The following is a 12,166-nucleotide window of genomic DNA, read 5'->3' as shown; positions in this document are numbered from 1 at the left end:
GTCCCTAAAATGGCATTTTACAAGTAAATGCAGATTGTTCATCTGCCTGTTCTCTTCATCAGTGTGTCTTTTCCTCACAGAATTGATGTGACTCGAAATGACCTTCCCTGGGAATTTATGACAGACCGTCTTCCAACCATTTTATTATTTCCTCATCAGAGGTAATGTAATTCTTTTCCCTGTGCATTTTTAACTTCCATTTTACTAAGATGCAGTAGTTATGTGGTTATGTGTCTTAACAGAGAAAAAAGCCAAAGAGTAATTTATTTCCATATATGCATTCTTACTTCATGCATATTCTAATGAAAAGCAAAACAACAAAATGACCCAACCAACACTCACAGATTTACACCCTTCTCCCTCAAGGGCTCTTACCATCAGTGAATGGGAATTCAGACTATTGGTACTGGGCAGTTACCTACCACAAAATCTTAAAACCTATGCCTTAAGTTTTGCCATTCATGTTTTAATCCAATACAGAGTTTTGTTTATATCAGTTCTGAGCCACCCCAACTTCCAACTGATTATCTCCCTATTTCTTTTCATAAGTACTCATTTAGTCTGAGTCTCTGTAATGCTCTAGACAGTCCCTGGAGGGAAAGACTGAGTAGTTTTATTATTTTTGTAATGTTCCAACTGGTTTTATAAAGCTACCTCACCTCTAGTCATTGCTTTCACTCCTACTTTTCCTCTCCAGTGTGTTTTGTATTTTGCTGCATGTATATAATCAAGAAAATTAGGATCTAATAGTATTTGTACCTGTAGCACTACTTAGAGTAGTTCATATATTCATTTTGGATATAAAGGTGCCTCATATTAGGGCTTTTTATGCAGCTTCTTATCACTTTGCCTTATGAGACAATTTTTGCAAATTAACTCTGTTCTCAGTTTCTTTCTACCACATGCTGTTAATGTTTTGTTCTGCTGTTTGTTTTAAATAGCCTTTTAACTTCTTTGATACATGCTGCGGTTTTGATCAGTAAAAATGGATGATAATGTAGTAAAACATTACCGCAATATAATGAGTCAATTTTGATTTAGCGTAGACTATTTTTTGCCTAAATCATGTCATGATTCATTAATCTGGGATGGGAGCTGATACTCAGCTGAGCAACTGCTGATGGTAATTGCTAAAGTAACTTGGTCCATCACCAGGAAGCTGCAGGGGAGGAAAACTCATGGTGCTTACTCTGCCAGAAATAGCTTAATCTTGATGAGTGGGAGCCTCATCTGACTGAAGTTCTTGAATTATTGATAAAATACGGTATCTGTCTTCTACCTGATGTACAGTAAGTAGTTTTAGGTAAATGAAATATTTTTATATCCCACATACTTATGAGGTGGATTTTACAGAAGGCATTTTTGAGGGAAGTGTAACTGGTAAGGGAGGAAGTCCCCTGTTCCAGGTGCACATCGTAACCAACTCAGGACATAATGTCACACACAAAGGGACACAAGAGTTGTCCCTGTTGTACAGGAGCACCAGGAGGCTTTAGGCATTGTACTTGAATCTGGCTTTCTTGCTTTGCAGTCATTTTGGTTTGGGCTTATTCTGTGACCTTTTTCTCACTTATGTAATTAACCCATATTTGAATGTATGCTACTTACCATTCTTCTAGTCATGAATTTGACAGCCAGAGGGAAGCAAACTAAGCTTTTCCTCCTTGTTTTGATGGCTGTCTCAGGAAAGAAAATGCTGACTGGCAAAGCTAGAGCAGATCCATAGTGATAAACTCTTAGCTGGCTTCCCAGTTGTACAAAATGAGGTGGAAGTGGCTATGCTGCAGGAGGAAGGGAAATTGTGTTATACTGGAACATGCTGAAGATGGAACTGGTTCAAAAAGAGTTCCAGTTTAGTCCTTAGAGGACAGTTTAGCCTCCTATGTGTACACAGAGTCCACAAAGCACAGTAATTGTAACATTTGTCACAGTTGGAACTACTGGTTTTTAGTGGTTAGTAGTCTTGAGGAAGAAATTTGGTACTTGATGTTCTTGGCATCTCTTGCCCTGTTGTAACAGTTTATGCTGTTGCAGAAAGTAAGGAGGCTTACCTGTTCCATGCACCAACAGAAACCAAGAGCAAAACCTTGTTTCGTTTGCTTCCTTCATCACCTCTGACATAAAGACAAAGCAGTAAGAGAAGAAGCAGGGTTGGTTTGTTTTTTTTTGACAGCAAAAGGGCATTACTTCTGACTAAACTGACTTATGTTAAAGCAAACTGCTCCCTTGCCCTGGCTTTCAACTCACTAAGCTACTGCTTCCAGGAAAACTGGTTAAAAATAGTCACTTCCCATTGGGAAGCTTTATAGATCTGAACTTAAGTCTACATATATTATTAGAATTTAGGTACATTGAAATGTCATCCTTCAACTTACAGATAGTAATGGCACTGTGCTCTGATTACACAGTGATTCTACCCTATCTACCTGAAGCTCATAACCCATGATCATGAATACTTGTTTTTTAAGAGTGAAATCTGTTTTCTGAGATTTAACAGACTTTTTTTCTTCAAATACCAGTCCCATGAAGAGATGCTTACAGCACCCAGACTGGAACACAGGGAAAAGTATTCATCAAAATAAAATGTGTGGGCTCTGTCTTTATGACATGATTTTAGGTTTCTCTTAACTGCTGTACTAACCATACTTGATGAAAAATAAGATACGAAGTTGGAGTTGAACAGCAGATGCTTAGGTAAAATTATCCTTAACGTTCTGAATATTTTACTGTTAACTTGTTATGTCCTTCTAGGAAGGAGCAAAGTGTGAAGTTCCCTGAAGACTTTTCAATTAACCTTCCCAATCTCCTGAAATTTATTTTACATCATTCAAGTCTTTCTTCGTCAGAGCCCTGTACCAAAGAATGTCTACATAAAGAGTCAGTTCTACAGCAAGGACACATCTCACACTTAGAGAGAGAAATTCAGAAGTTAAGATCAGAAATCAGTGCCCTTCATCAGGCCCATGACCAGCTTGAAGCACAGCTTTCTGAAGCCAGGAGAGAGGAGCAGAGACTACAGCAGCAAAAACACACACTGGAAAAGCAGCACAAGACTCTGCAGCTCCACAGTGAGCAGTTACAGGCCACATATAACCAGAAGAATCAAGAATTGTTAGAAATGGCTGAAAAGCTTCAAGAATTAGCTGATGCATCAGAAAACCTCCTTAAAGAGAACGCTTTACTGAGAATTCTGGTGGCATCACGAGGAGGAAAGCTACAGAGCAAAGATGAAATTAAGGAACCCATTCAATCTGAGAAAACACTTTCTGAAGTTAATGATATATCACTTTCAACAGCTACCGCTACTTTAGAGGAAAGAAGGATTGATAATATTGATACCATAGAGACAGAGCACAGTAGTGGAAATAGGACAGAATAATTGCTTACACAAAGTCAAATGATGCAGTATTGGGTAGGTATTTATGCAAATTTTATTGACATTCATTGTAAATAAAGACTTCTTCCCCCACAAGATCTAGAAAAAGAAAAATCAAATGGAATATTTTTGTATACTTGAACAACTTATTAGATACCCCCATCTTAAGAGAAGAGGAGAACGGAAAACACTTTCTGCACTTTACTATTGCACTAACTTGGAATCATCTATCCATTTAAATTAAGGATACTGGTTTGTAGGGACAGCAGTATGCAGCACCTCTGAATAGGGACCAGTTAGTTTTCACTGGCTTTCTCTTACAGCTGCTAGAAGGGGAATCAGATCTTTGATTTATACATTTCCATACTTTCTGAAGTTTGCCCTTTACACTGCATTCTCTTTGCTGAATTAAAATAGATTCTTCATCTGTGTAATCAGTAAACTTGAATGGACAAAGTCATCTTGCTGCAACTGTTCTGTTCTAGAAATTCAGCACTTTGTATCACTTCTGTATACTGGTATTCTTACTGCCTGGCAACCACATGTGAGCTGTTCTCTACTGAAAACTAGAGGAAGTCTTACTGAATTAATCCTTTTTCCTTTGCTTTTAAGAGGTTTCTAATGCAGCAATTTACGTGTACAGGAATGACCATACATGCAGTATCTTAAAAAGCATGTGTCAGGGTAAGAACATTATCAGCTGTACCCCATATATTGTACTCAAGAAGCAACAGCAGGAGCTTTTTGCTACTGACGTAATTTTTTTTTTGCTTCAAATTACAGCTTTCAATTTTAAAAAGGCAAGTGTAGCACTAACAAAACAATTCAACATTTTAGTGTAGAAGAAGGGGACAACTTTTTGCCTAGGCCATTCTTGTCTTGCATATAGTCAAAATTCTCAAGCAAGCTTGCTAGGCTTTAAGTTATTCTGTATGTACAGGTACAAGAAGCAAGTCTAATGCTTCCTCTGGAGCTCAATTAAGGCTAGGCAATTAAGTGTTAAAAAATATCAGTATGCAAAGGAGGCCATGTATAAAGTAATAGAAAACAGGCCAGTGACCTCTAAGCATGTGTGCCTACATGAAAAGTTTTAGAGTATGTAAGCTGCCATTGGCTGCTCAGTGTTGTTCCTTCTCTTCCCCCAAACCTTTGCAGTCCAGAACTTCCCATTTAACACCTTCTTACAGTTCCTATAGCTGAACTCCAGCACAGAGCAGGAAATGTATGTTATCCGGAAGAATTCGGCCATTGCTAGCTTAAAATTTCTACAAACTGACCAGCAATAATCCGTGCTCCTGTTGACAGTAGAAAAGACTGAAACTTCTCCTGTTGTAGTACAGTTCAATCAAAAGTTATATACAAGATACATTAACTGAATTCTAGAGTTGGCTGGCTGTAGACTAAAATGCCTTTTTGTGACATGCTGGTAACATACACCCTAAGTACACAAACCAAGGTTCTGGGAAGAATCCATACTCCTTGCACTTAAGCCAGTTTTGCTAAGTAACCACTTCTACAGTTTCAGCACACAGACCTATGGAAGAGAGAAGCCTGCTCTACTGCCATTTCAAACACCTGGAAACCTTCTGGACTTTCCCTGAGGGTTCAGTATCCATCATAAGTTCCCAGGTTGGAACCCATCAAAATGGCAGTTTCCTTGCAGTAGCTACATAAAGAACTCAGTTCTAGCAGCCAAAAGCTTAACCAACATAACTGCAGCTAAAGGAACTCTTCTTTTCTTGCAGCTCCTGTGCTTCCTTCTTCAGCATATATCCCTTCTTTTCAAATGAAGTACAGTGCATCAGTCCAATAAACCATTCAAAGGAGTTCTGACTTAATGGTCCACACTCAACCTAGTAGCAGAGGCAAGCTTTAACTGCAGGTTTGGTTTTGAAGGTCTGGAGTCCCATCCTTGGTAGTGGTTCAGGAGGCCCCCTGTGTATTATATACAGTTGTATCATATTCCCATATGCTACAGAACACAAAGCAAGTTTCTGGCAGCCTATTTACAGTTCACAGTTGTAAAGTAGTTCACATTACAGCAGCTCCATCAAAAGGATGCTCAGCTAAACATTCAAGTGACAAAAAACAGTAGTAGTCTCTTCACACCAGTATATCCCTGTGCCCATTGCCAGCAATGGACATTACACCAGGAGAGTGAGCTCCTGCCATAGAGGAATTAGGATATACAGTCGGTGCAAAGTGCAACTTCTCAGTGCATGCTGCATAAGCTGCAAACAAAGCCTATTTAATTCTCATCAAGGTGTTTTCTGATGAGCAGTGTGCATGTGACCAGGTTCTTCACAGTACTGAGATGCTTCTGCTGGTTACACATGCCATGAGCATAGTCCATCTGCACGTGTTGCTCCAAGTTAGCTGTGTACTTCTGGGCCATTCGGAGTTAGCTTCGCTTTCCTCTCCACACAGGGTCCTTTAGCAGAGTACTGCACCAGCAGAAAGGGCTCTTTGGTTTCTCCCTCACCCACAATGCTTTCCTCATCCTCAGACTGGCTGAGCTTCTGCAGCCGCAGGTAGCACCAACAGCCCAGGATCAGGGCTCCCAGTGCCGCAATAGCGATCAGGATAACGATGACAGTCACCACTCCAGTAGTGGGGCTGTGATCTGTGATAGACATGGCCAATAATTCAGGCTGTACTCTTCTTCAGGAGATTTTTCTGTCCTCACTATCAGTCTTGATGCATCTTCAAACTCCTGCAGGGTTAAAAATAAATAATGAACTTGTGCAGTTTTGCTGCACTCAGCAAGATTATATTCGTGGCTGGTATTGTCTACAAGGGCATGTGATCCTCTTGCACTCAGTGCTTTGTGCACAGTAATAGAATCACAGAACACGTTTTGGCTCCTGACATACTGAGATAGCATGTGGTCAGCCTTCTAAGAGGTAACAATTTTAACTATGATATGTAAGACAAGACTGAAAGCTCTATGGAATTCATACAGTTCAGTACAGTGAGATTGGAGACTGTTGATACAAATGCTGTATCACAAGTGAAATCTCAAATCCATGACAAGGTAGCAATTCAGCTACCTTTAGTTTTCCTCAGGGAATCCTACAGAAATGGTACATTTGGGTGTCTGGCCCTTTTAAAATTTTAATTTACAAACATCCTTATATACTAACAATTCCAGGATTGGTAAGCTAATTGTGTTGGTAGTTGCAGTGCTAATGCATTACTGTAAGTCTGTCCATAACACTGGTCTGCTTACAAGGGCTGGGTACATGGTTATTAATTGTCTGTTCATTGAGCTGATAAATGCACATAAAACATCTGTTGCATTTTTTTTTCATAAAAAGCAGGTAGCACTGTATTTAAGACTAATGAAAGCACGATGGAGATACCATTTTAAGCTTCTGCTGCTCTTAGTGGCTTTAAAACCATAAGAGAAAGGCAATCTGTTAGGGCTGCAGCTGTAGTTGGAGGAGAGACAGCAGCAGGAAACTGGAAGAGCTCCAAGACTTCCTTAATTTGCTATAGTTTGAGTAGGACAAAAATATACAGGTAATGTCTTTTGCTACTTCTCCTTCCAAATTCACAACCCTATTTAAAAAACTCATGTGAGCCTGATCTTTAGTATCAGAGTTACTGTTTACAAAGCTGATAGCTTCACTTTCCTTCCTTCAACTAGGACATAAATGGTAATGAATGAATGACTTGCTTCTTTCCTACTACCCTAGATTTTCAACAAAACACAAACTCATGGAAGATGTTAAAGCAGAGACAGTTCTACCCAGGAACATCTCTTAGCTCTGTACTATAAAAATCAGGTTAAGGCTCAATACTGCCATTTCAGCTACCAAAGATGCAGTCTCTAGAGGTTTTAAGGCCAGTTCTAAGTCCACATGTGCTTTTCTCCTGACCTGTACCCACTGACTGGCAGTGAGGTAATAGGAGTATCTTCTGGCTGCCAGTCTGTTGAGGGTCATATACACCTGGTCCAGGAAAGGCTCTTCTTCACCATTACTGCTGAATCTCAGCTGCAAGTGCAGCATCTTGACACAAAAACCCCTCAGGAGAAGTCACTCTTAACCCACCCTGTGCCAGGACCACTGGATTACAGTGAGTGTCACCCACTGCACCAAATCTCACCTGCATTTCAACAAGAGTCAAGGCAATTACAGTGCAGGATCCTTACCAAGACAGCTCAAGCCAGAGACCAAGTTTGTTTCCTGATGTCTCCCAGAATGACAGACCATTTCAGCAAGGACACCTCCACTACAGAGTTCAGCATGTGTCATTAGAGTCCAGTGTCACATAACTTGCAGACACTAAACCACAGCAATCGATAGCTTGTAGTGTATCGGATACAACCAGCCAAGTTCTGCAGACCCAGTTTTGCCTAAGTAGTAAAACCAAACCTGACCACACCACACACCCTCAGCAGAGCTGTGTGCCCACTGCAGCCAGTGTATGATTTGTCATAATCACCTTGGTTCTGCAATGCTTACTCAACACAGGGTAATCAGCTGAGGCTGATTAAGAGTGACTTTCATGTAGTTCATTTTTCCTCAGGGCATGTCTGAAGAGCAGCACTGTTTGATCCAGCCAAAACAGTACAGCATCAGCGTAAATAGTTCACCTCGCTTCTCATGCAGATGCTGCATGGCCACATTGAGGCCTCTTCTGCAGTTTGCACTATTGCAAGTAGGAGTGACAGCTACTGTTCCTCTACAGCAGTTTGGGTCAGCAAATAGCCTTACATTAAGTGGTTACTGTCACCTAGAAAATAGTTTTTCATAGTGGAAACTATTGCAGATGGTACCCCTCTGCCAGTCTTTGACTGGTATCAACTATATAAAGTATGAAACTGCACATCACCAGCCTCTCTATCACCAGGATCTTCTGGCAATCTTGCTTGAGGATGCACAAGACTGATTTATACTGAAAAGACAATTTTGAGTTCAAGTGCAACATAGTAACTTACAGATTCCTCAAAGATCTTTCTTGGCCAAATCCATACATTTTTACCATTAAAATTCCAAATATTTTCGATTTAGAAATCAAAGAACTTCACCTCTCAATGACAAAGTGTAGGCATCATTCCTTGAGGCATATCCTCTTCCCACTCAGAGACATGCAAGCCAGCACCCCATATAAAATCAGGTATTAAGCATCTGTACAGATGGCACAAACAACTAGTTAATAGTGCGTGACAGTGGCTTTAGGTAGTTTGGGAGCTCTAGTGTTGTTGCTAGCTCACACTGCTATTTTTCTGGCTTTAGGTCACTGTACAGCTAGAGCTAAAGCTCTCCTACAGCCTTAGTTCTACCCTTAGCACAGTACATTTGCATGTTGTAACTATATCAGTAAGAACTTCTGAAGAAGCCTTGGGATTGTGGTGTTTTCTCCACAACTCCAACCTTGCTGTTCTTTCCACCAGCAACTGATTGGAATCCAGATGAAGCTGTCTCTGTATTCCCCTTCTTGATAGGGGAAATATTGCATTCTGTAGATTCCCTTTAAATTAGTTTAAAGGCCACAAATACTTCAGACTCGCTTTCCCTTTAAAGCCTACCTGAGCTAAAAAGCCCCTATGAGCATACCAGGAGCAACACTGCCTTCATTGATCACTTTTACTGGAAAATATTAGAGGCTGTAAATTCCTGATCTTCCTTTCAAAGGAATTGCCAGCACCATCCATATATATTTGGTGGCACTTGTAGAGCTATGTCTCTGCCCACCACCCTGCTATCAAATCAAGCATCTAAGTATATTTACTCATTAGTGAGATTAGTCAGATCACTGGTGTGAACTGCAAATAGCCTATTTAAGTTCTTACAGCAATCAGGCAGTGAAAACATCAGCTAGAAACCATTTTTCCATAAGTAAGTTGCTTATTTTCTTTTTTTTGCCTAATACCAGCTTGTACTCAGAAATTCATTTGTGAAGTTTTATTATCCAATTCAGAAGCTGTAAGTAAAGGACAAACAGAAAAGCAGAATTGCAAAAGGCTGCTAGGGGACAAATGTAGTGTAAGACTAGAATTATTTTCTAAACCAAGTTTTTCATTATTACAGGCACTATGCTGCTAAATTCACTATTGTTAGTGCCTGCAGGCATGTTTCACTGCTACCATTCAAGCCAAAGGTATGGGAAGAGCCTTCAAAAGCAAATTTACTATAGTTCACCCAAATGTACTGAAGTCCTCATCAAGCAGTTATGATCAAGGTTCAAGTATTAAGTCTTTGGGCTCTTTTTTTTTTTTTTTTTTGGGGGGGGAGGGGGGGGCATGGAGGGGAGGAGGTGGGAGCTACTCTATTATAGTATACCACCTAAAGTAAGTTAAATGGGGCACCCTAAAGAAATGAGAATAAAGCTACCAGAATGACCTTCAGCTTAATTAAAAAAAAAAAAAAATCAGTAAAAACTGTTCAGTTAAAAAGCCTCCAACAACAGCTTGTAATCAATGTGGTTCTAATTGTGAAAAATTATTTCTCCTGTTTCTGCTAGCAAAACCCCTTTTGAGGAATGCTGCATACTCATCACAGTAACATCCTTCTTGCCAATGGAAGACAAGGGGAGAACCCACTGGGAAGATCAGTGCTGTACGTTTACCACAGGCACACAAATGTGTATCCACACTACCCACAAAAAGTAAGGCCTTTACAATACAGCAGTGCTCAGGCTTCACTACTTACACATAAAAAAAGGTATCACTCATTCTTCACTAACTCCAGTTAATACCACCTCCTTCTGATAATGCCAGGTTATCTTGCACAAGCTGGGGCAAGAGGCTATTTTAGAAGCAGGGAGCTATTTAGTAGAAGGCTTCAATGTAAATCATCTTTTCCCAACCCTTATTATAGTTTTGATGAGGAAGTAAAGAAGAAGGCTTTTCTGTGGCTAATTAGCTGTGGACAGTATTCCAAGAACTTAACATTCAGGCAACTGTTAGACACTCTAGAATGAAAGCTGATACCTAACAGCGTTGGCTGCAACAGCAGTTAGTTCCCACATGAGGTGTAGTGGTACCTTAGACTTAATCAAGACTCACTTTTAAAGCTTTGCACCAAACCAATCCACACAGAAGTTGGTAATTTACAGAAGGACAGCAAGATGGAGAGATGAGAGAGTAGCAGCTTAAGATGTTTTCCAGACATGACGACAGTTACAAGAGCAGACAGACTTTCTCAGCAGCACAGCAAGTGGAAAAGGTTTATGCTCTAACTGCCTGTCAGGCAAGTCGGCCAGTTAATGCAGAACTGGAAACACGCTTAAAGTGTTAAGAACATGTTGACTTCAGAGGCAATTGCATGGCTGGCAAAACATCTGTCATGCTCCAGATATTTATGTCAGTGTCACATACACACGGAGCTCTAATGAAAAGTCTGTCCTGACATGGTAGGAGTCACTTCTGACATTCCATTACCAGAAGTAGTATGTTGTATATATCCCCTGACACAGCTTAATTCTTGATATGTTAGAAAAATTACTGAGATACCAACATTAAATTTGCTGATAAAAACAAGGGGTTTTTTATTTAGATTCAAGGTAGATCTCCAAATGTGTCATTTTGGTTTTTTTTTTAAATGTCTTTATCTAACAGCAGCTACACAGCACCTGATGTTTCTGAGAGTCAAATAGTTTTTATACACAGCGCAAAGCTTTAGACAGCAAGTACCCCAGGAATCAGTCACGTACCTGCACCAAGCAGCTCTGGCCAGGAGTCCTCTACGCAGTTTCTGAGTCACCTTATTAGAAAGGCGAAGGTCACACTGGTTTTGGATCTTGTCTGGCAAGTCTTCCTTCTCCCTGTTCCCCTGTGGAGAGGGATCACATTGGTCTCTAACTGCTCTGCATCCTGAGTGCCTTTCACTTTTGGCTTTCCAATGACATAATTATGTTTAACTACTGGTTTCTGGCACAAGCTGTCGGGGAAAGATCCCTTACTGTTTCACCAACCTGCTAATCAAGGCAAGAGTCTCACAAGTGGTTTCAAGTTCTTTAGGTTTATTCAAAAGCAACATCTACTAACAAATGTCTACACCTACATTTGTGTCGGGAAAAGGAGCACGAGACGGCACGATACACTGCAGATACTCAGACGAAGGAACAAGATTCAGTTTGAACAACTTATGTTACCAAAAACTCCCGGATCGTCATCATAAAGGTCGGTTTGGACATACCCTGCAGCATGTACCGAACTCCTTGCATTGGGTGAGCAGGGACGAGCCTCTCCAGCCGAGAGGAACCCGGCGCCCAACCCGAACAGCCGCCGACGATCCGTGAGGCATTGCCTTGTGACTGCAGCACGGCAAGGCAGCTGCAAATCGCCGGCAGACGGGGACGAGCCCCGGGACAGGCGACGAGGCGGCACGGGACGCCCGGGCTGGGGGAAGCCTCGAGTCACCCACGGGGCCCACGCGAGGCCTGCGGGGCGCCCAGCACCACTCGGAGCCCGGCAGGGCCAGGCGCAGACCCTCCCGCGGGCTGCGGCGGACACAAAGAGCGAGGAGGGGCGGCCCTCGCCCAGGGCGGGGGAACGTGTGGAAAGCTCAGGCGCCCCCGACCCCAGCGCGGGTGCCTGCCCACCTCACCAACCCCCGCCCCTGTCCGCAGCACAGCGAGCCCACCCCCGCCCCGCACGGAGCCGAGCTCAGCTTCCCCCCGCCCCCAAATCGCTCGCCCGCAGCCACCACCCCGAACAGCCCCAGTTCACCCACCGGCCTCGCCGCGGCCGCGGCAGCTCCTTCCCTGCCCGCGCCGCCGCCTTATACCGGGGGCCGGGCGGCGCCGCGCGGCGCCAATCGGGGCCCGGGCAGCAACAGC

The 12,166-nt window shown here is 42.1% G+C and overlaps 2 protein-coding genes across 6 annotated transcripts in view; one reads left to right on the top strand and one right to left on the bottom strand.

The window, feature by feature from the left end:
- The window catches only part of TXNDC11 (thioredoxin domain containing 11), a 25,283-nt gene extending 21,447 nt beyond the window's left edge, over window positions 1-3,836 (top strand). For all 3 annotated transcript variants that reach the window (XM_015642907.3, XM_015642906.3, XM_015642908.2), the window contains 2 exons: window positions 81-161; window positions 2,752-3,836. In XM_015642907.3, the coding sequence (XP_015498393.1) occupies window positions 81-161; window positions 2,752-3,379 (709 nt within the window). In that variant the 3' untranslated portion in view covers window positions 3,380-3,836. The remainder of the gene's footprint in view (window positions 1-80; window positions 162-2,751) is intronic.
- On the bottom strand, window positions 3,414-12,149 carry SNN (stannin). 3 transcript variants are annotated; one of them, XM_015642909.3, is made up of 4 exons: window positions 12,061-12,149; window positions 11,039-11,157; window positions 8,412-8,511; window positions 3,414-6,089 (listed from the first exon to the last, which is right to left on the bottom strand). In XM_015642909.3, exon 4 carries the CDS (start codon window positions 6,010-6,012, stop codon window positions 5,749-5,751), a length of 264 nt encoding a protein of 87 aa, XP_015498395.1. In that variant the 5' UTR covers window positions 6,013-6,089; window positions 8,412-8,511; window positions 11,039-11,157; window positions 12,061-12,149; the 3' UTR covers window positions 3,414-5,748. The 3 variants fall into 3 exon arrangements, 1 of the variants encoding a protein (XP_015498395.1); XR_001524102.3 differs by lacking the exon at window positions 8,412-8,511; XR_001524103.3 differs by lacking the exons at window positions 8,412-8,511; window positions 12,061-12,149 and adding an exon at window positions 11,524-11,899.
- Between the last annotated feature and the right edge of the window lie 17 nt (window positions 12,150-12,166).

Source organism: Parus major, chromosome 14, assembly GCF_001522545.3.
Source record: "Parus major isolate Abel chromosome 14, Parus_major1.1, whole genome shotgun sequence".
Taxonomy (NCBI): Eukaryota; Metazoa; Chordata; class Aves; order Passeriformes; family Paridae; genus Parus; species Parus major.
Note: the sequence above shows the minus strand (reverse complement) of the source record. Positions and strands in the feature narration are given on the sequence as shown.